The following is a 24,127-nucleotide window of genomic DNA, read 5'->3' as shown; positions in this document are numbered from 1 at the left end:
CTGCATGCGTGACTCAGCTGACCTATGACATAAAAGCAAAACTAGTGGGACTCTTGGACTATTACTAAAAAGTGCCCTCTTTGATATCCTGAGGCCTTATTTTCCTCAGACGAAGGATGCTCAGCGATAAGCTTGCTGCTTTTCACTTTGAAGCAGGAAACAGCATCAAGGTTTTCCTATTTCTGGTGTTTTGGTTCATGTGCAGGGCAGGGGGATGTTTCCATAAACTCTTTAATCAGTTATGAAAGAAGCCCAGAAATGCCTGGGCACAGAAAAGCCTTTCTGTGAGAACTGTAATAACTGTCATTAAATAACTTGGATTTTGTTGCACCCACATTTATTTTTTCTAGGAAAAAATAAAGAATAGAAGGTGTCCTCAGCCTTTTTGACTTTTTACTAAAATTCTAACTTACCATCTGTGCTATAAAAATCTGTTCACACTTTTTTTTATGCCCAGGTAGTGTTACAATTGCATTCCCACCCTTTCCTGCAATTTTTGCTGATGAGACATAGTGCAGTAAGTGCTGTGAGAATCACAGGCGTCCCCTTACATTTGAAGGCTTCTTGCTCTGGTTTATAAGCATCTTTTCCTCAATTAAGTTGACAATGATTATTTAAAACAGTTGATTTTGGCCAGATTCCAAAATATAGGTCTTAACACAGCACTGTTTCCCAGTGGTCTCGTTAATTACATGAGCTTGTAATAGCATCTAAAAGATTTGCAGTTATAGTGTCACTTTACTTTTTTTTTTTTTTTTTTTTTTTTTTTTAGATTCAGCGCATCTTGTGCTTTGTAGCCTTCTACAGTAACAAATTTGAAGGCATTTAACCTGCTCACCCAGTTTAACAAACAAACAAACCAGTTGCCCAAGCACGGCAAGACTTTCCTGAGATGAAATGGCTCGGTCCAAGTGCTTCCTTTGATTAGTGTCCAGTCGCATTTTATCTGACCTCAAAGTCTTACAGCTGCTGCATTAACTTCTAAGCTACTGTAGCAAATATGGGTTGTCTTTTTGATTTCTGAATATCAGAAATAGATAATAATTTGATAGAGCTTTCCAAGGTGTATAAAGGAGTCTTGCTATGGAAGCGCTAGTGGAAGTCAGTGGCAACAGGGCATGTAAAGGTCTAGATTGCCTTTTTAAATTCTTGATCTGAGTCTCCAACAACAGGAATTAGCCAGGTAGTAATCTGAGAAAGGGACATGTTTCTTGTAGGAGTCTCTGTGCCCTGGTTCCCAAAATAGAATGGGTTTTGCATCTACTGTGGTTTTTGTTCATGCATTATAAGTCCATCCTTTTAAGATGCATAATAAAACAATATAATTAGATTTTACATCGGTAGTAGGAAATCCAGTTTATATCAGAATGCTCTTTTACAGTGAGAATTTTATGATTCAGCAAATTCAATGTTTTTTCCATGCTCAATTAACTGCCTTTAATCTGTTTTGGTGCTTCAGTGTTGGTATAATAAGCAGATCAAGTATAGTTTGAATGCTGGAATCAAAGTGAATACCACTGATTTCAAACCATCATCCCGTTGTGTTAAGTTCTGTGATTCATTCTTTGGTATACCTTTATTCCTTGAAAGAAAATTGTCTTGTGCTGTGATGAAATATGAGAAATGCTTTAAGAATAAAGTACAGTAGGATTTTGCTTATTTAAATACCATCTGTTAGCTGTCCAGAGTCGTCCTCCCATACTGCAGTCATTCGTTCCGTTATCATTGCTTTCTGATGGAATTGTAGCTTCTCAGTGAAGCCCACAAATCTCTGTCACCTAACCCCTCCTTCCGTTTCTAGGTGTAATTGTAAAGACTGATCTCTTGTTATTTATGGTGACATGCAAAGGAGAGAGATCCTTATACTCTGAGGACTGGTAAAGCGAGGGCAGTGGCTGGGTCGGCCAGTTCTTGGTGCTGTTTAACACTCTCCATTGCTGTGACTTTGTCACTGGGTCTTTGCTCTTCTTTTAGAGCCTCTATAAGTAACATTATGTGTTGTATGCCAGAGTCTAAAATACTGTCATGCTTTAGAAATTATTTTTGCTTTAAGTTTTTTCTAACTTACATAATTGGTCATATTTTAATAGTATAAACTCTGTTTTTACTTGCTTTGATTGTTCAGGTTTTTTCATGTGGGAAAGCTTTAAAAATAAGCTCTTGCCAGACACTGTGTGTGCAAGTTTGAACTTTTCCTGTTTCCTTCAGAGTTGTTTCCTCCTTGCTGTCATACACATGTGGGAACAAGTGCACAGTTGAGGAAGTTAAGTAATTTGGGCTCTTTCAAACCTTTGATGACCTAAGCTGCAGTTTATATGAACATTAGTTGTTCATTTAAAATATCTATATGCATTTGGCTCTCACATAGTAAGGAGTGGATGGAGCAAGAACAAGACTGTTCTTGCTGTTAGTCAGAGAGATTTTCAAGAAGATGCACAATACAAAGGTCTTGCCTTGACCCAGCTGAAGGAAAAATCCAGCGTGCCTTTTCAGCGTGCAACTTCCCTGCAGCTCCTCTTTTCCAAAGGAACATGTAGAGGAAAACAAAGATGAGAAAATATGAGATCCTGACCTGATTTTTCTTTTTTTTTAACAAACAGGATGAGGGCAATGTAGGTTTTCAATAATCTGCAGGACTTCATGCCCTGGTGTCACAACCAATGGGAGTCCTAAGGGTTACTGTTCATTCACTTGCTCTCCAGATCTGTTCCAACTAAGATGTCATGCAACTGCATACAAGCTGTTGGGTTTTTCTCCTGATTCTTGATGTACTTTGTATTCCCAAAAAGCATCCACAACCCCTTACAAAGCTGTTGTCAAATGATCTTTTAGTGTTGATGATGTGTGTAGTTGCAGATAGTTTGGCAGGAGGTTCACCTCCGTTAGTTTAGACATCTAGAGGTCACCTGGACTTCTGTGATTAGTGAACAGTTGCCAGGAACCTCCAAAGAGCAATTCAGTTCATCCTGTCCTAAATTAGGTCGTTTAGGTGCCAAGATGAATTGCCCTTCTGAGTGGATCTGGTTTGGGATTTGTCTTAATTTTGCAATGATCACAGAAGAAGTTTGGATGCTATCTTAGACAAGATGCTCTGCTTTAGACAGGTAATGAATCTCATTCAGCATGCTCAACAAGTATTTTCTTAGCATTGCATGACAGTGAGATTATACCATCATAAACCTGAGAGACGTAAGAGTAACTAAAACGGAAAACAGAAAATGTCCTCAAAGGAAGGTAGGGAACCTGAATTCAAGAATTACAAGTCTGAGGTTGATGAGCAAATGAAAAAAAAACCAACCTGAATTTGGCTGAGGCTATGACTTCTGGTTATCATCTTTAGAAAGATAACTTTCTGAATGCTTCATAGACTATTCCAGCTATGTGTAACATTCCTCCAAAGTGCCAGAGACAGCTTTCTGATAAGCACAGCATAGCGTTGCAGGGCAGCTTAGCTGAAGCCTTAGAGCACACAACTTTAACTTCCCTTCAGGCTTATTTTCTGCAGTGTGGAATGAGTAATCCCTTTAGATTTATATTTGCATATTGCTCTCTTAAGGCTTTTTTTTGTGCCAAGTGTTTATGGTAGTTAATTATTAGTCAATAAGAACTGTATTTGTCTTTGCTTAAGTTTCACATCTCCCCCTTCATCAGAGGTGCAGTTGTTAGACGGAGCAAAACATCAGAAGCTCTTCTCTTTAGTTGGTGAGAAAGGACAGGGAATGTCCAGGGCTCCTATTTAGGCTAGAAAGGAAGTAAAATGTAGTAAAGTATGGCAGTCTAATCAAATAAATCTGAAAGGGTATGAGCTTTTCTAAAGTTTAGAGTCTTTGCCGCTTAACATATTGCTTTGGTCTTGCTTCCTGTAACCCTTTGCGATGAGGGAAGCTTCTTGTTTCTTCAGTATTGAGCTATAGTGACGTTGGTACAGGCAACAGGCACTCTAACCTCCAGGCGGATCTAATTCCCATTTTTGCTCAGAAGCTCATCCTGAGAGGTTAGAAGCAATAAAAGTATTTGTGGGAGGAGGGATGAATTCCTTCCCTATTCAATTTATATGTAACTGATGAAATATAAACAGCTCTCTGGTGCACGAGCTCAGTGAGGAGGTGGGCTGCCGTCCCAGTGTCTTATACAAACCAGTATGAGAGCTGGAACAAGAGCAGTGGATGTTTATCACTTCTCCAGATAATGGAGGGGGGAGCATCTGAGCCTCCCTGCTGTATAAATTGCATTGTACGTTGCTTTGACCCTGCGAGTATGAAGCTATGTCTTGACTGTGAAGGGTTTAGACATCTTAACCTCAAGCAGTATTGAGCACTGGTAACTGAGAACAGCTTTCTTGGAGGTGGTTATGTAGCAACTATTGGCAAATAGATTGAATGCTCATTTGCAGTCACTGTAATTTGAATATGATGTTCAGACTTCTAAGCTGTCTGCTCCAGCATCAAAAGAAAATGATTGCTCCTTTTAGTTGTAAATAAATTCATGTTTTAGTTGAGGACACTTATGGAAGTGGAGAGCAGTAAGAGCAATTTATTATTAGATCTGTCACTTTAAAATATGTTCCCACTTTGATTCTGCTTTGAAGCATTCTCCTTTGAAGCAGCATTAAAGTATTTAAATATGTACAAATCCTAGCAGGGGGAGATTACAAGTTGTGACACTTTGTAACCTTGGGGTTTTTATTTTTTTGCAAATTTTTTTCTAGGGAATTACTGTAAGTGGTTTTTTTATTGCTTGGAATAAAAATGGCCATCCGTTTAAAACTGCATAAAAATGTTTGCCCAGTGATTGGAAAAAACATTTTGTGTGTATATATGAAGTAGAAACTAATTTGTATCATTAATTACACCCCACTTTATCATGCAGATTATGAAGCCTCTGTCTAGCAATTTTTAGAATTATATTTCTTACAAAAGTTTATATGTACCTTGTTATTTTCAAGTTTGCTCTTAATTGCAAGGTATGCAGCATGCATTGTAAGCTACAGAAGTGTTAGTTTTCATGCTGTTTGTGCTTCATATAAACTATTGTCAGAAAAATCTCTACAGTCAAGTAAAAATTGCTGGAACTCTTAGACACCTTACATTTGCAGATTTATTCTTATAGGTTAGAAAAGCAACGTAATTAGATTGATGTCTCATGAAGATAAGAGGAGGAAAAATGTTGTTGCCTAATATGCCTTGCGGGGTACGCTTATGAAATTCATGGGTTTGATTCTGTGCGTTCCTCATATTTCTGTCTTGGCCCTGTGCACACGTGTTTCTGCATCACGGGCCACTCTGGTTCTGATCTTAGCATGGTTTCTGACTCTTGCAAGGCTTTGAGCAGGGCCAAGAGGAGAGGCTGGGAGCGAGTATGAAAATGAGCAGCACAGAACCAGTTCCTTTGAATTGTATGGCTGTTTGGTTGAAGATAAGTAAATGAATTCACCAACCTTTGCCTGCAGGATTTATCACTTCAAGTGCCTGTGACTGAATTTCCCATATGCTGCTCTGCTGAGAGCAGTGTTGTCTTTCAATGATCATAACATGCTAGCTTCATGTGTTTAACTCTTGAGGGATAAAATGAGACTTTTTTCTTCCAGGCACTTCTATAAAATGTTTTTAAACACACACTAGTCTAATATTTTATTCCAGAAATTAAAGAGGAAAAAATTGTGCTTGTGTTACAGTGACCTGAAAGGTAGATAAAACCAGAAATCAAACCCAGAAGACCCACTGCATGAGAAATCATTTCCTTTCATCTCAAGTTCAGTATCTGCAAAGCAGCAGTGTTACTGATTCCTCCTCTCTTGTTTTGGCAAGCAAAGGCTCTGTGGTAGTACTGAATCTTTAGCAAAATGGGGTTTACATCATGTTCCTGGCTTCTGTTCACCCCAAAAATAAAGAGGCACATCAGTACAGTTTTTGAAGCAAAATTTGAAGTCACTTTTTCATACGCCTCAGACTTGCCTTAAACAATATTACTGAAATCTTATTTTACTTGGTTTGGTTTTACAGAGGCCAAAAAACCACAGAGCTAATTCCACAAGCCAAATAATTTTAAATGGCAGTTGAGGAAAAATATTAGCAAGGCAGAATGCTATTTAATAAAAAAAAAAAAAGGCTTTTGAAAGTTACAAAGTAATCAGATGTTGACTTAGGAATGCATTTTAAAGAGGGCAGAGGAAAAGATGCCATGCATAATAAGCATCTTTGAAAAATAATGCACTTTATGTATAGGGGGAATCAATGTTCATCTGGTTTTTTTTCTCCCTACATTTTGTAAAAGTTCTTCTAAGTTTTTACATTGAATCTTTTCGAAAAGACTGCAGCAAATATGAACAAAAAAGAAAAAGCAATCTGTTGTAGTAAAACAGGTTTTATATTTCAGTAATGTGAATGTTAGACTGTAAACAAGCAGTTTACAAATGTAGACACCATTAGAAGAGGCTAACAAAGTATTAGCACATCTGTTGATGTGTAGGGACCATATACTCCAACTGCATCCTCTGATAATCCACACAAAATTAGATTTCCAAAGAATGTGATGTCAGTATGTCCCAGATGAAACTGCTGTGGTCCTAAGAAGGGATGTAATCTGTTTGCTAACAAAGAACAAAAGCAAAAATGAAGTGCTTTCCTAAGCTCTAACTTCTGGTAAGAAACAATTACCTTTTATGCTATTAAGAGTATTTTCTTAATGGGCAAAACCAACTCAAAAGAAAAGTTTGGCCATTATGGTTTAGTGTGTAATATGTTGTTATTTGTTTGTTTTACAGAAGTGAAGATGCAGTCAATCAGATGGCTGTTACTCCTTTCCCATTACCTTCCAGCTCCCACTCTTCTATTGAGGTAAGGTTTGTGGGTTGATTTTTTTTAATTAGGGATTGCTAAATTAGATAGATTAATCATAATTAGCAGTTCATTATAAATTCAAGCACCTTGTCTAATTAAAACCTGAATCATAAAATGCATTGGGTAGGAACTTAACCTAGTAGGCATATTTTCCCCTGTCTCTTTTTTATTGATCTCATCGTTACTGAAAGGGCTGGCATGGCATTAACGGCAGGTATTAAACAGGTTATTGCTGTACAGGAGGAAGAAAAGTCTGCAAATGAAAACCTTGCCATCTCCTATCCTGCTCCTTTTTCAGCTTGTTAGACTAGTTGTGGTGAGGATCTTTTGCCTGGAATATGGATATCCTCCTACAGAAGAGAAATGAGCATTTTTCAGGGGAAAGCTCTCACCTTCTAAGTTCCTTTTCCCCCCGGAATACCCTCCCATCAGCATCTCTAAAAACGAAGTAGGGATGACCAGCAACTAGCTGCGGTAAAAGAGGTCATTGTGTACATGGTTTGCATTACAAGAGCCCCTTGACACAATCCCAGCTTAACTGAGAGCCCTGGTCCACCACTTTGTCCTGTGCCCCAGCAACGAACTCTCATGCGTGCTCATTTTCTTCCTGGAGGAGCAGACAAGGGTTGTTTAAGCAATGAGTTCTAGTACACAGTGTTGTAGCATACAATCCATCAATGCAAAAACTTCCTTTGTGTGGTAATCTTACCAATGTTTTTCTTCATTATAATTGCTATCTCAACCCCAGTGTAGACTGATTGCTCTCTTGTGCACCATGAATCCCTGCAGTGTCACCACATTGTTATCATTTTGACATCTTGATATGGTGTAACTGAATTTTCTAGATAAAGTACATGGTTAGCCTTGCTGTTGCTTTTTAATTCTATTTCTATTTGAGCTAATAAAGTAAAAGATGTTTTATAATTCAATTGGGGTTTGGTCTTGCCTTGAATTGATAAATTCATGTGCATTGAACTCCTAGTATTTCAATAAGCATTATTATGATCCCACAGCACTGGTCCACGCTAGGTAACGCTGGATGAATCTCCTGTTCGCACACTTGCCGTTGCTTTTCAGATTATATTACCACCAATGGCTACTTCCATACAGGCGTAGTGCTGTACAGTGCAAGAGCTGCTTAGTTTTTGTTTGGATCTGAGTCATTTTTGGACAGTGCTTTGGCTTTTTGTTCTCTCCTCCATAAAAGCAGCATGTCCCAGGTGCAGCTGGTGGATTGCAAATTACTCTACAATTTACAGAGCCCAGTTAATTTTATTTTTGTTGACTCTCTAATACCTGCATTTGTTCCCAGCTTTGTTTAATATTTATGTCTTCAGGATGAACCACGAAGCTTTGTTTAGGCACATTCTGTGCTGTGGTCAAATGACTGTAATTAGACTCTACCAGCATGTGGAAACTAAAGCACTCAGCCTCATGTGTGATGTTTGCCTTTAGAGGTAGATGCTTGTGGGTTGAGTTTCATGCATTAATGGCAAGCTCTTACTATTTATGTTGTGTCTGTTTTATAAGTAAATGCAGGTTTTTGCTTCTAGCTAGTATCTTTTTATTATATAAAATAAATGTAACCAAAAGATACTGTTGTTATATAGAAATTTACATTGCTTTCCTTTGTCAGCTGTTCCTGTCTTTAAATAAAGCAAAACAAAACTGACTGTGCATTATATCTTGAAATGATATCTTTGAAATACCAAATATTTAACATTGTGTGTTACATACACTGTACATGAAACTTGTCAGATCACATTAAATAGCCTGGCTAGTGTAACAGAATATCAGGGTGCCATAGTTACCATCTGCTATTGTGGTAATTTTCTTCATCTTATCTCTTTATCTTCATTAAGGTATTTTAATATGGAAAGTGATAAACAGTAAATATGCCTTAAAACAGGGTCTTGCTTCATTGCATGGAGTTGCAGGACAGGATAAGATTACGTTGTGGTGTGATACTGTGGGCAAGCCCCCAGAAGCAAAGTATATGAAATATTAATTACTGTAAAATATCTGTTTTAAAAAAATTTCATTCATCAGAAAGCCACAGAATGAGATACTTTGTTGCAATACTGAACAGAGTGAGCCTTTGTACGAATGCAGAGGTACTTTACCTGCTCAAGCGGCGGTCGAGGCACTTGTGTAATTCTCATTGTGCACTTAAATGTAAAATGTCTAATGAAAATTCAGAAATAATTTTACCTCTAGGACTGAAGATCTTGAAATTTGATTTGTTGCACATAGTCCATTTTGCTTTGCAAGAGAGAACAGCTCCAAATTTGGATCAAAGGCTTAAGTGTACTGAAACTATTTTAAAATAAAGTAAATCAAAATAATAGATCAAAAATCTTTTCGGATTCAGGACCTGGCTGGTTTAAAAAAGGAAAGGAGAATTAACATGTTAAATTTTACATGTAACCAAATTAATGATAATCTAAACTTTAAATTCTAACTTAATGTTTTTCCTGAAAAGATGCCATTTCCTATCTATCTTAACTTTAATTGTCGGTATGGGAAGGAAATAATTTTTTCTTGCAAGCATATGCTTCTTAAATATATGTTAGTTATTATCTAGAGAAAAAAACAGAAAATCCTGATCAGACAAGCTTTTCTGCTTAGTATGGTGCTATTTTATGTTTCAAGGGCCATTTTTGTTGGGAATCCTCTACAGAAAGAGAAAAACTTCTGGTTTTCTGCAGGAGAAAGTTCTGGAGCACATCTTCATGAAAATATTTATGTCTTTTGGGCCATTCCCTTCATTTGCTGGTTCTCCAGTAGTTGACAGTGAATGTTGTTTGCAGTATTCTCACAGTAATGCAGAACTACCTGAATCCTGAGGCTACACTTGCACTTCAAGTTGAAGATTGTGCTCCAGTGCTGGCTTAAGCCTGCTGAGCTTGGTGGCCATGTGCTCTAACCGCAAGAGCTTCGGCTTTACCGATTCCTCCAGGGTGGAGCACTCAGTCCTGCTGCTACCAACCTGTTCAGATTGTATGAAGGAAACTGGGCTTCCTTTAACGTGCTGAGCATGCGTGAGACTCTCCCTCCCGATGGAAGTCTGGAGAAGGCCTCTTAATACAAATTCAGCAGTTTTCACAGTTGATAGGGATTAGTCTGGCCTTGAAAGTTGACCCAGATCTGCATCTAAGTGCTACTATTGGACTACCTTGTGGTACTTCGGGCCGGCCAAGTGGAGACCAAGGTCTGTCTTTCAAAATTTGTATCGCTTATTTGTCTCCTGACATTAGGATGCTTTAATTGTGGATCTTTTTACTTTTTCATGCTGCTACTTGTTTAGAAAAACAAAAGAAAAGGTAAAATTGTGTAATTTTTTTCTTTAGCTATTTTGGGGGATCATAGCTCTGTTTAAAAACTGTTATCAATCCTTTCTACCAGGATCATGGTGGCACTGAACCTGCAAGCAGCAAAGAAGACCTGAGTTTGGAAGTTGTCATGAAAAGCTTGACTGATGAGGAATCCAACAAAGCTGTAAGTGACTTAAAGCGATACTTAATGATGATTAGAGTTTAGAAAATGGAGGCTCATTGGCTTGATCTCTTTTCTCTCCACCTTTGTGTCAGTGTTACAGCATGCTTTTGCAAATAATATCCAGTACGTGTAAGAGCAGAATCAAGCTCTCAGCTTTACATACATAGACTGTTTTCATGAACTAAGCAGTCAGTATAATTTCTTAAAATATTGAGATAAGAGTTTTTATGTAGCATTTTGGCCCTCTCTTGAGTTCTTTCTCAGTGAGGGGATTGAGTTTCCACTCTTGCCATCCATGTGTGACAAACTTCAAAAAAAAGCGTGGTCTGTAAATCATATTCTTATTTATATTCATAGCTTCATAAATTCTAAGGCCAAAATGTCTATTATCATAATCTAGTCTTGCCTCCTGAATAACATAGCTATAGAGTTACTCTCAGTAATTTCTACATCAAGCCCATAATTTCTGGTTTAATGTGGTACTGTCGGTGTGCACTGTAATAAATACTGAACTTCTCATTGATACAGATGGAGTTTTTTGTTGTTTAATATGTCAGGATTGTGCATTATCAGAAATCTGAAAGTCCTTCAGGGTGCAGCTCTAATCTCTTTTTTTGGACTCTATGTTAAAAGTTTAAAATAGAAAACTACTAAACATGCTGAAGAAGTACATAAAATTTGCTGAGACAGTCTTTTCTTCCTTTTTTCCAACAGCCTACTCCTTTTTCAAGGAGTGCATTGGCTGAGACTTGCTGTGCATGCACAGTTTGTGTGTGCTGTCCTCAACTAAGGAAATCTGACGTTTCTGGATTTTTTTTTTCTTAGATGTCTTCTTCCTGCTCCATCATGTCTTTTGCAAAGAGTGTTCCAGGTTTTGCAAATATGAATTGAATATACATAATGTTCTATAGCTAGTAAGTATTTAATTAACGAGTCTATGAACTCCAAGAGTTAGGAAGTGTTATATGGTATTCAAGCACCAGAATTAACCACCCATGTAAAATGGATTGGTTTGTGTTCCTAATGGATTACAAAAAAGTTGGATTATTTGTATTTGTATTTGGTAGCCTTGTGCAGAATCCTCCTTTGATGCGCTGGAATATAAATGAATCAGAGTTTTATTGTATGTATTTACAGGTGTAATTCACCTGGTTTTATTGCTGTTCTTGCTCAACTTGGCAAGATACTTTTGAGGGATTACAAGGTAATATGAAGAAGTGCTCAAAGACTGAAATGGATAAAAATATATAAAATGTATTGTACGAAAAAGAACTCTTAGTGTAGGATATTGTGCTGTGCAGCTTTTTGAAAGGTATTAGAGGAAGTGTGAATTTAATGCGGGGGGGGAAGTTGCAGCAATCCAAGATAGATGTGGAGGGAAGATGCTGCTGGGACAACGGGGAACCCAGAATATATTGGCAGGTTCTTTTCAAACTTGAAGCAAGAAAGAAGGGAACTGTGGAGCCAAAGGGTAGAAGTTACAGTATTTAAGACTGAAAGGTAAAAAAAAAGAAAAAGATAAAGCATTGATGGTAAGAGTTGTCCAGAACAGGGCAATGGCAGAAAGGTAAGAGGAGACAAAGGCACGGATTTGTTGAGAGCCTCTAGGCGAGGAGAACATCAGTATAGTACTTAGTTTTTCTTTCCCACCTTCCATACCAAGTTATCTCATCTTTCCACTTAAATTGTACACGTAACAGCAACTGGCTGCTACAGTTTACCTTTTATCTTTGGAATTCAAAACACTTTATCCAGCAGGCCAGTATTATTATCCCTGCTGCGGCACAGAGAGGAAGCGACCTGTCCCGGGTCACTGGCGAGACCAGGTGTCACTCTTCTGGCTGCTGCATAGCCCTGCCTTCATTCAGTAGATACTTGCTTAGAGGTGACTCACTGATTTTTCCATTAGATAAATAGATACTGAAAAGTTAAGAGCTAGGAAGTGGATTTAGAAAAGTATTCAAGTGCCTATAGATCCATAGCAAAGTACTGCTCATTCTATAATGCCTTCAGTTGGGCCAACCCTTGGTTTAGAGGCACAAATGGATGAAAAATAGTGGCGAAAGCCAGTTTCATAATTTCAGAGTTTTCTTTCAGTCAGGATTTTAAAACTATATGGCAGATATTTCTAAGTGTATCTTATTTTTGTAAATGCTGGTGGTTGTGATCAGTCCCTTCTGACCAGAAGGAAATGGGTTTGTAGTCATATTGGCGTTAAGACTTCGACACTGCAGTGCAGCACGAGACAGCGTGTTATTTTGAGGGAAAGAGATTTCTCCTGCAGTCTTTTAGAGACTGTTGAGGCAAAAGAAAACAGTGTCTTGTTTTCATAGCATGATGGTTGCTACTAGAGCCTAATGCTACTTCACCATTGCTATTGACTTTCTCAGTCACATGTCAGGAGAAATCAGGAATGTAAAAGTCAAAAAGTAAGATCAAGTTCACTGAGTAAATAAAAAGTATGTGCTTATCAGCAGAGATCTTCCACAAGTATGTACAGCTCAAAGCATGGGCAGGATGTCTCACCAAGTGACAGCTGTAATAAAAAAAAAATAAAAAAATTCACATCATTCTCTATTCATTTGTTGCTGATAAATTTGTCAGTCTCTCCCAAGATACTTTTTGTTGTCACTTCATCACTTTAAAAAGTATAAAGTTATATAATGGACATCATTTTAGACTTGCATAATAAGAGGGGGGAAGAAAACAACTTTATTTCTGAACTGGAGCCAATGGAAGTGTTAGGCAAAGTCTGCATGCTTATTAGCTGAGGTTTGAGGTGGCCTGATAGAAGGTCGTGGTTTTCTGAGGACTGTAGCTATCTTGCTTTCCATAAGGTGTCGTTGGAAAAGAATTGATATATGGGGCTTTGAGACGTTCTCGAAACTTTTAACTTTACAAAGGTGAAAATGGCTTGAGCAGTCATTGTGTGTGCTCTGAAGCACCTTGCATCATTAGTGTCCTGGCAGAGTGTGTACATAATTCAGTGTCCTGTAGGTGGGATAATTAAACTGATGTTTGGTATGTGAGAATGGATTCATTTTCCTCTAAAAGATTTGAACTTGGAACAATAATCTGTCTTTACCACAAACAGAAAACGTCCTTGAAACATTGGCAAAGAGGAGGGGCTTCATAAAAATGCTTTTGGATGCATTTGAGGGAATTGAATTAGATTAAACCAGTCAGGTCGCAGGCTTATGACAAATGCTGAGTGTACAATTCAGTGCTTGAGGGGCTGGAAATCTTTTTATTTTGTTCAGGTACCTCTAGCATAGTCTGAGTTAAATGGAGAAGATTAGAGAGATTTAAAGGTGATGCTTGGTGCTTACTTGATGTGCAAGATGAAGTTTCAGATTTTAGTCACGTATCAGAATGAAAAAGGGAAGTATGAAATAATTTTTCATTGTTCATTAAAACAATCTCTCATAAAATGACAAAGCAGTCTTCCCATTTCTCCCCTGACACCTCTGAAAATACAATGAGATCACCACTTTATCTTTTTTCCTGTTATCCATTTGGATAATAGTTACAGTTGTATAGTTATAGCAAGCTTGGAGAAAAATGCAGAAAAAAAAATTGCAGGGAGAAAAAAAGGCCTGTAGGGCTTGGCATGATTTAACATAATAGAACTTCAGGAAACAAGGCCAGTATTTCAAGCTTGGTTACCTAAAATTTGATTTACTTTTTTTTTTTAAAAAAAACGTATGAATTGTCATCTTAGAAATTCTTTTGAGATGCAGAATATCTCTGTTGTCTTTTGAAGTTGGTACTCAGCTTTTCTGAAAACTAGGCTTTATCAGGTTTTTTTAACATGGGGTAAGATAACTAACACTGTGATCAAAGTGGCCTAAGCTTGGCTAAGAGCTAACAAGGGGAGGACACTGTAACTGTCTGGAAGCAGTTGTAGAAGTAGGAGAGAAAAAAATTGTTTTAGTGTATTGCAAGGATATGGAAAGAAATTAGGATACAAGTGGAGCCCGTGATTGAAGTGCCATTGTTTGAGATCTTTATAATGAGGCTGGATGATATATTTTAAGGAGTTACTTTATTTAAGTGCTGGCAGCATGCTCAGTGCTGCTGAGGACTACCGAAAAAGGGAGGGGGAAGGAGAGAACAGATGACTTTGAACCCCTTCCTGCTGTAGGCGCAGAAGGGTCTCAGCTACCTGTGTGCTAGAGGTTCAGCACATAAATACCTGCACGTTTCCACACAGCATGGGAATTGCTGTCCCAGTCACCCCAGAGGATGCACTTCCTCCTTCTTAAGAGCTTCTTACTGCTCAGGAACAATACAGACCATGCGTGATAATCTCCTCCCAAAAAGCCCTTTCCTTACATTGTATGCCTTCAAAACTGTTTGGTGTGTTTTTAGTAATTCCTGATATTCCCTGTATTCATACTATTTTTTCCACTTCTGAGTTCTGGGCTCCAGCTTTGTGTTGTGCTGCAAGCGTACTTGTATGATGAAATGTCACTGTGTGCCTAGAATCATCATTTTGAGTTTTGGAGGATGTTTTATTTAAGCTAATGTGACATTTTCACTACACCTCACTTTCTTTTTTGACTTTTTAGGATGTGAAATGTAAAGCTGACAGACCAGTGCTGGTGGATCAGCAGGAAGTGGAGGAGCAGCTCCCGGAAAATGTATGTGTGGTTATGTTAACCGGTAAGGGGGAGTTCTGGGAGCTTGATCTAGTTGAAGATCGAGTGATTTATGGGGGCAAGGGGTTAACATTAAAAGAATTTTCTTAGGGGGAAACTTAAAAAATTACTTGCTTCTGTTTAATTATGTGGAAATAGTCACACAGGCTAATGTCAAGGTGTTCTTTGCTGTTTTAAAGTAAAAAAAAAAAAAACCCAAAAAAAAAAAACCCAACCCATGTTATTTCATATGAGAGGCACAATTGAGAAAGGTGAAGTCCTGTCCCTACTTCCTACATGAGCATTTCTGCAAGCACAGTTATCCAGTCATCTTGATTTTCCATTTATTTATGAAGAGGATGTTTTCAGTCTGTCTATGCTTATTGCTTGTTTCCCTTCTATTGACGCAGTGGATTTAATAAGGTACGATAATCAACAACTAATGATGATATCCACATAACATGCCTTTCTGTGATTGATCTCTTTTGCTTCTGCTTTGCTTTTAGGTCCTCAACCAGATCAAGCAATCCAAAACTTCAACAAAAGTTCCAGTCAACTTACAGGACATACCCCTGGTGCCAGCACCTACTTATCTTTCTCCAGAGGCAGAAGTCACCAGCCGTAGTATGAACCAGTTATTTTTTCCACCAATGTAGTGTATATTTAGTACCCTAACCCAGGATGGATCTCTTTTTTTCCCCACATAACTTTTGCTGAGATTTTTTCTTTGAACATCGAATGACCTATTTTAAGTTATTTATTTTATTTGTATTTTTCTCTCATTTTAGAATTTTTGAAAGCTTGACGATGTCTTTGCTTGTTTTTCTTGACTTTTACGTACAAAGGCATTGTTCCTCCTTTTAATTAAAATAAAAACAGAAGGAAAGGCAATGTGGGACATCCTGTCCATTCCACAGTGCTGGGACATGGCCTTATCTGTCCTGAATGGAATAATACACCTTGCCATCGTGATCTGAATTGTATAAGTTATAACTGAATTAAATGTCCTCCCAGACATTTACTCTGAACCTTTAGTCCCAGAGCTCTGGAATTGTTCTGATTTAGAGGCTTCAGAAGTGACTCAGAGTAGTAGTTCAATTTAGATTTGTAAAGGTGAAGAGCAAAATACAAGAGCTTAATTAGTTGCTCTCGTATGATTCCTTTGACGGTTTTCATTTTCTCATTGAATAGCGTGACATATTTCTTTACCTTTTCATGTTCTTAGGCGTCTTTCCACCTCCATTGCCTGTGGATCCAGCAACGTGCCCTATAGTTCCGGGGCAGGAGATGACTATAGAGATATCGAAGGGTCGGTCAGGCCTAGGACTCAGCATCGTCGGGGGGAAAGACACTCCACTGGTGAGTTTCTGTTAAACTAATATTTACTGTCTCTGTTAAAGAATAGGAGACAAAGAGAAAGAAAATGTAGAAACTAGTGATGCCATTAATCTGTAATTGCTCTAATGAATTTTTCAGTACAGGGAGGAGAAACCAGCAACTATGATCTTCAATAACAAATTGATAATTTTGCCTTGTATCAGATCAGTTGTTTTCTGTTCCTTTTTAAATTGAAAGGTTTGTGTTTCAGTAGTGCTTTCTGCTATGGTCAGAGTTTACAAATATGTATTCTTTTTTAGCCATTGTGAATTAAGAATTTCAAGCAGGTAAGTTACCAGAATGGTTGGATTGGAAATGAATGTCACAGAGGTAGAGCTACTTCAGCAAGGTTAACACCTCCGTCTTGAGAGCATAAATGCTTAGTAGCTGTTTAAACAAACTGTGATTTATCTCCCTGCCAGCAAAAGCCCTTGCTGAACAGAGGTAAACCAAAGGTAATCTTTTATTGTTTTCTGTGTCTTTTTCCTTAGTCTTACTCTTGGCTATGCTGTTTTTAAAAAAATTATCTTCAGCTAAATTAAAATGTATCAGTTCAAGTGTAAAGTCAGCAAGTTAGTTATGCTAAACCTTCTTTGCCTCTGCTGTTGCTGTTTCCACTCCACTTTCCATTTGAGAGATGCTATGTTACAGTATAACAGAATGTCAGATTGTTTTTTTTAAATGTCAAATTCAGTTCTTTCAGTAAACAAGTCTACTGCAGAGGTGTCTTTACTGGGTTCTCCTGAATCCCTTGCCGCAGAGACACTTAAAGCAATAGAGCTGCTCTGTTACATGCAGTTGTTCCTGAAAATATCATGGTGGTGCATCATTAAGCAATGAAGTGCTGTGAGTGTCAGCAGCTACAGACAGTTGCAATGTAGTAACCCTTTTCCAGACCAAGAAAAAAGAAGGAAAAAAAAACTGAGGAAGTTGAAAAGAAAAAGAAAGTTTCGTTTTGCAAAGTGTAGGCTCTATCTTTTACAGTATTAAAGCTGAAATTGGAAAAGGTTCAGCTTTTGGTTCCATTTATCCAAGTCTCCGATTATGTAGAGTTTGGATGAATTGCTCTGTTTCACATGGAGATAGATCTGAGTTATGTTGGAGGCTTAAATCAGCCTATATGGTTTTCACTCTGTCCAGCCATGCGCTGTTTTGTACCCAGTCCCTTTTTTGTCAAGCTCCTCAGTGTTGAGTAAATTCAAATAAGTTCAGTGTTAGTCATCTCTCTGCTTTTTCATTTAACTGGAATTTGGAAATAATACATGGCAGTCTGTCAGACGCAATCTGGTACATGTCTTTCATGAGATTTTAATATAAATAAATGAAAATTATAAATATCTGCTTTACAGAGCAGATGAGAAAAATGCAAAGGATTTTATTCTTTAAATTGAGAAAATGGTTTTGGTTAAGTATTATACTTTCATTAGTTTATTCATTAAAGTGTCCTCCTAGGAATTTATTTTAAAAATCTATGCATTTGATTACAGTAACTGAAATTCATGAAGAGAGGGAGGTCCGACTTCCCACATTACTGATCCTCTCATTACAGGACGTACCAAAATGAGTCCCTGTTTCTTTTCATATTTCTGAACCTGCTCATTCAAAGGCAAGCAACGTTGTTTCATAGGAAACAAGTTGCTTTTGTGAGACCACAGTCTAATCTGATCGTTTATCATGTGCAGAGACCCTCTCTGGGATTCTCCATAACTTGCTTGTCCAAAACGGTGTGTGCAAACCTTTTTCCTCAAAGCAGGTAGCCAGGGTTGTGTCTTTAGCTGGTGGGATCATCATCACTCTGTCTACTTGGTACTACTGATCTCCCAGAAATTATTTTGATGCCTTCCTTTTTTGCCATGAAGGCAAAAACCCTTTTGTTAGAGTTGAAATGAAGTTCACGTAACAAAATGAGGAGGGGTAAAAGAAAATACTACTTAGGACTGTAGGAAAGTTTCTGTCTTTCTGGGTTTTGTGAACTAGAGAGGCAGTATAACAAAATTAGGTACATGGAGCTGAGTGATGTATCTTGTCTTGCTCTCCATCATTTGTTTTTAACTTGGGGATATAGATGGACACCTTTTATATTTTAAAAAAGGCAAAATAAATTGACTTACAGCTTCACTGCTTATGTATGTGTTATGTTTATGTGCCATGGAAGTTCATCACTTCTGAAGGTCTCGTGTGGCAGAAATTGTGTATCCAAGACTCACTGTTTTCTGCAGTGCAGAGAAATTAAAATGAAGCTATAATTGGCTTCAGCAGTTTGAGTTTGGTTTTTTTAACTATTTTTGAAATGGGAATTGTCAGATCAAATGGCAATAGCACCGTTTGTAGACATCTCTGCAGGCATGGAGTAGGGATGCTGTCTTTCGTACTCTTGTAGTTTATATGGCGCACACAGATGATAGAGGTGAGATGCCCTGACGGGACCATGGAAATGTGCTCTACAGGGGATGAGAAAAGGCATGGCAGAATAGGGGTGAATCTGCGGGAGCAGTGCCTGTGTGCGCCACAAACAGCTGCAGAGGCTTTTTCTTTTACCTTTTTGTCCTCTGAGAAAACAAGACATGAACACCCGTTTCTTCCTCCCTTTTCTACTGGGGTATCTTTATTTTGTACCTGCGCATGTGTGTAAGTGCCTACAAAACAATGAAGGATATCAACCCCAGCTCCTAGGATCTCAAAAGTAATTTATTGATACGGTGAATAGAGAGAAGCTGTGCCTTGATAGAATTTGTCAAATCTAAGGGGGCTATGGCAAGAGTATAAGGGCCTCATCTATGTGGTATTAAAATGCACTTGATCTAAAAATGTTTAACTGAGTGCTAGTAGTCAACACTGGTGCACAACAGCAGCTCATGTGTGATGGGAAAAGCTCACTTCGGAATATTTTGGATCTTTCTTAAACACATGATGTACAGTCCCAGCTTTTGGAATAATAAATCTGGCAGCCTGCTAAAGGGATGCAGTGCTTCAAAATGAAATATAGAGTGCAACTTTTAAGTCATAACCTTAAGAATCTCATCAGAAATCACCAAGTGGAGACTTGAAAAATACAGCCTGTGAGCAGGGAGGTTAATTTGTTCGGGAGGTTGGAAAGTGATGTCTTAACCCTTGTGAAATGATTTTTGTTGAAAAGATGACCATCCCATTAAACTTGCAAAACCTTTCAAATTGCATGTATTGTAAGCAGGGACTGTGGCTGTGTGCTTAGGGGAGCAGGAGAGCATCAGCTGGAAAGATGTGCTTGTAAAAAAGGCACGGGGAAGGAAGGATTGTGCTTGAGAGTTGTCTTCATGTCATTGATCTTTAGACTGCTATAGCCCTTAAGCAGTCCTATTTCATTTTATTCTAAGGGTTGATTTTTATTTTTATTTTTTTCTTCACTGTCTTTCGTTTCACCTTCCCATGTACCCCTGAGAGAACAAAACACATGGCCTCTGCTTTAAAGCAATTAAACTGCAGAGTGAAGCTGGCTGAAGTACATGGCTTTCAATTTGTGAGAAGATTTTTTTTTTTTTGGTTGTAGTCCAATCAAACTTGTAAAAGTAACCTCAGAGTAGGAATTTAAAAAAAAAAAAAAAAAAAGAAAAAGAAATGTTTTCAGAAACATCCCAAAATGAGGTCTGAGGCTTTAACTCTGCTCCCCAGGACACCGTCCTGCCCTCTCGTCCCCCTAGTTGCTGAATTGTATATGCTTGTCAGCTCCACCACTGCTAATAGCAGCCATAAACCTGACAGGGGTGTCATTGTCACTCAGTAGCTGCCAGTGCTCCCAGGGCACCTGAACTGTTCCAGCTGCGGGACGCCTGGGATTCATGAATGCGTCAGACGTGTTCGTGTAACGCCTGTGGTGCAGCTCTGAGAGCCGCAGGCGCCGCAAACCCCAGCGCGCTGGGCAGGATGCTCGTGCTTGGGCTGCCAGCTCTGAGCCTGGACGAGCTGTGACTCTTAGTGAGATGTGGAGTTCAGCTTACAGACTTGGGCATTCACGGCAGCAAACCAGCGTTGGCATGGCCGGCTGGCCCACAGCTGCACAGGCTGGGACCGTGTGGGTCCAGGACGAATAAGCAGCCCTGCAGGATATACAGGACTGGCAGCATCGGATAGTCCAGTTGTTCACCATAAATTTAGGAAATGTTCCTCAGTTATTCTGCTTTTGATTCATTGCATTCTGCATAAGTTGGTTCAAGGCAAATAATTTAGTTTCAAGTAATGGGCTTTCTCCTCTAAAACTGTTTTGCCAGAAAGTTTCGATGAGGTTTTCTTCTTAAATCCTCTGAGAACAGGGCATCAAGGAATTGTTTAAAAAAAGCTGCTCTGGTACTCCTCCAGATGGCATGTGGGGTTAAATCATCCAAACCCCATTATCACCCCAGACTGGGTGAATGCTGCGATGTCTTGTCCAGTTAGCAACTTCCAATAAGCCATTTTCTATAAAACAGGATTGTCAATTTACAGGGATTTTATTCTTGGCAGTACATGGAAAAAACATTGCTCTAAGATACAAACATTTTCTTAGTAGGTGGGAGCACTGTTTTGCTTCCAGCTGAATAATTTAGTAATGGTTGAGTTGATTACTCGTAGTTATTGACTCTGTATTTGCTGCCTGGGTGATTAAGATGCTCAGACATGCCGGAGGGGATTCAGCGGTTTCAAGGCCGGTGGAGGCTGGTACAGGGATGTTCCCTCAAGGCAGAGTTAGAAAACCCTGGGAGGGGAGGAGAGCGTAGAGGCTCAACTGGGGCTTGAAATCACAGTTAAGTACTGAAGAGGCACCTACAATAGAAATAAAGATTGTAGGAGTGGTAACCTAGGGGCTCTTTGGAGGTGGAGTAGCTAGGAGGTGGTCAAGTGTATTATCTAAACCTTACATAGAAAGGAAGAAAAGAAGCATACTTTATCCTGTGTCTTTTTTATTGAAAATGACAACAAACCTCTTATGCAGAATTTTTATACTCAGTTGTCTACTTTGAACTTGGTAAAGAATTTTTTTTTTTACTTTTGCTTTCAGCTGGCTTTAATAAAAAGCATTTCTAAGACAATTAACAAACTTTAAGGTACTCCATCTGTAAAATAAAGTGATCCACAAAGCCAGGGAACTGGAACACTTTAGCAATGGTCCAAAAAGTAACAGAATATGCCTGCGCTCAGCTAACACTAGTTGGTGTAAGAGCTGGTAACACCGGAGTCAAGGAGGAAAAAGCTTTTCTAATCACCTCGGTTAGCCCAGAAGGCTTTCTGGCTTGCGGTGGAGCAGGGGGAACTTCGTGATGGTGGGGATGCAGTTTGACAGAAGAATATTTAGATTCATTCTGTCAGTCCAGGTGAGTCATACCTTGCATAAACCCCATCTGTTAAGGAAGGGCAAGGGAATAATCAAGAAAACTGTGACTTTACATTGCAGCTGTTCAAGACCCGATGTTTGCCCCTGGAGCTGTGAGGGCTAATTACCCTGCTAGGATCTCCACACTGCCAAGAGCAGGCTGTTACTAATACCGAAGCCAAGTCTGATATCTCTGTTTTGTGCCGTGCTGCAGTCAGCAGTGAGGACCTACCTAAGCACGAGGACTGATGTGACTTCTGTGTTACTAAACAAACAGGTTCTCCCTTGGTTGAGCTTTCTTCCCTCCCTCCCACCTCAGTTATAGACAGCCGAGGTCTGAGCAACTTTGTAGACAGTCATCAAGTGCAGCTAAGACTGAAACTGTTTTAGTGGAATATGCTTACCTTGTAACTACAAATGAAAAGCAAGATATTGGTCTCAGGAGGGTTTCAGCAATATATTGGCTATAGATACTGTTGCTGTTAAGTCTATTGCACGATGAATGGAACAATAGAATGAAAAATGGTAATAGAAGTTGAAGTTTTTAATCATGGCTTGGGTATTGTAGAGGAAAAGTTTGCGGTTGGGAGAGAAAAAAATGCAATCGTTTCTTAACCATCACCTACATTTATAAAACAGAAGGCAATGTTAATGACAGAGTGGTAAATGCAGTTAGCTTGAAATTGTGAGGAATTGCTTTGACTCTTGGTTGGATAATGTTAAAATGAAGTTGGTAGATTCATCATAATTCCAGAAGGACGTTAGCTTGCAACAGCATGAAAAAAACAAACTGCTTTGTACATGAGTTATCACAAATGGGATTTAGAGTAGTAAGTTTTGCAACTCATATATTTGATGGATCTTTGGCAAGGGTTTAGCTGACTGTACAGCTAACTTGTGTAGCAGTGCCTTGCTTGAAGAAGTTGGTGTCTTCCAGGAGTGTAAATCAACCATAAAATTTAAGCTAACAATATACAAAAGCAGTAGGACATGTCAGAATGGACTTCAGGAGTATCTTGCTTGCTGCTGGTTGAAACCACTGGCTTTTGGCTTCCTGTGTCATATGCATTCAGGATCTCATGCATTCTTTATAACCTGTGTTATGCACTGTACACTGTAAATTTTTGTATTTTTTTTAATTTAATAAAATAATGAGAGTGAGAGAGTTAACATTTTAATATGTAGTTCTGTGTTTTATTATCCCCTCTAAAATGAGCATGTATACCTTTTGAAAAACTTTGGTTTGCTTTGGCATGTGATTCATTGAAACATAGCTCTTTCTATCACTCTGACTTAAGTCATATATTTTTACACTAAACATCTTATTACCTTAGTTTTATTATTGCAGAATCAAAGGAGAGCTTGCAAATGTCTATGACTGCAGACCGAAGGAATGTTAATGAATAGTGCCATTGAATTTTCAGGTTTTAGCTTTTCTGATCTTAGAGAATATAACTGTAAGCAAAAATATTATGCAAGCTGAATAAAATTTAAATAAATAAGGACCAGATGTAACTATAGGGGCCTATAAAATGTAATACAAATATTATCCACTTCCTTAAAATAAATCTGTATTTTAGTATGAAAAATTATATTCATATTGATGTTGTGGATTAATCTTTTTTTATGAAAGTTGGCAAGTGAACACCATCTCTTGCAAGGGCTTGTTCTTAAATGGGAAACAGACCTTTTGTTTTGACCTTGAGTAGAGAAGTTTTTCAGTGTCATGCAATGTAAAGCATTTTTACATTAACACGGTAATACATTTTTACATTATATAGCCTGTTTTATTACAGTAGTGTTTGGCTTAGGATTTTGGGTGCCTGTTAATGGTTTGTGAATGCTAGCAATTGCAAAATATTTGAGTGTTAGAAGGAGTATATGCAGCACAATGCATTAGATAAACCCCTTTAAGAAGTCAAGTGATTTGCTTGGAGTTGACCTTCAGCTTTTGTTGCTGAACCGTTGTCTCTTAGATTCCATTTAGATCTGCGAATGGAAGATCATAGATCATAGCATAACTGTTTTAATTTCCTCTGCCTACAAGTAACCAGCAGCTGGATTTATTTTAACTACTGAGATACTCTTCTTTGGGGCTAATTCTTCAGCGTAACACACTGTGCAACTAGTTGATTTTTACTTTATCTGTGAACCAGCCTGTAAAAATGAAATTACAATTTTACTACTCTGGACAAAGTATTATAAAAGTTGAAAAGGAAATAACTAATGATATTGTACTTGCCCTGGGAAAGAGATAAACCTGTAATCCTGCAGTCAGCAAAACCCCTTGTAGCTTTATTATCTTTAATAAATGCTAGTTTATTATAACATTTGTAGCTATGTAGGAAATTTGTTGGAAATGTGTAATATTAGCTTAGGAAAACACAACTTGTCAACTAAATCAGAAAACATCTTTTCCTGAATGTTGTTTTATATGTAGCTTGCTTTTT

The 24,127-nt window shown here is 38.3% G+C and overlaps 1 protein-coding gene across 7 annotated transcripts in view; it reads left to right on the top strand.

Moving 5' to 3' along the window:
• Positions 1-24,127, top strand: part of PATJ (PATJ crumbs cell polarity complex component) — a 162,947-nt gene that overhangs the window by 111,474 nt on the left and 27,346 nt on the right. For all 7 annotated transcript variants that reach the window (XM_076340044.1, XM_076340045.1, XM_076340041.1 and 4 more), the window contains exons 31-35: positions 6,764-6,836; positions 10,245-10,337; positions 14,909-14,980; positions 15,484-15,601; positions 16,203-16,336. In XM_076340044.1, the coding sequence (XP_076196159.1) occupies positions 6,764-6,836; positions 10,245-10,337; positions 14,909-14,980; positions 15,484-15,601; positions 16,203-16,336 (490 nt within the window). The remainder of the gene's footprint in view (positions 1-6,763; positions 6,837-10,244; positions 10,338-14,908; positions 14,981-15,483; positions 15,602-16,202; positions 16,337-24,127) is intronic.

The sequence above is a fragment of the Aptenodytes patagonicus genome, chromosome 5, assembly GCF_965638725.1.
Source record: "Aptenodytes patagonicus chromosome 5, bAptPat1.pri.cur, whole genome shotgun sequence".
Taxonomy (NCBI): domain Eukaryota; kingdom Metazoa; phylum Chordata; class Aves; order Sphenisciformes; family Spheniscidae; genus Aptenodytes; species Aptenodytes patagonicus.
Note: the sequence above shows the minus strand (reverse complement) of the source record. Positions and strands in the feature narration are given on the sequence as shown.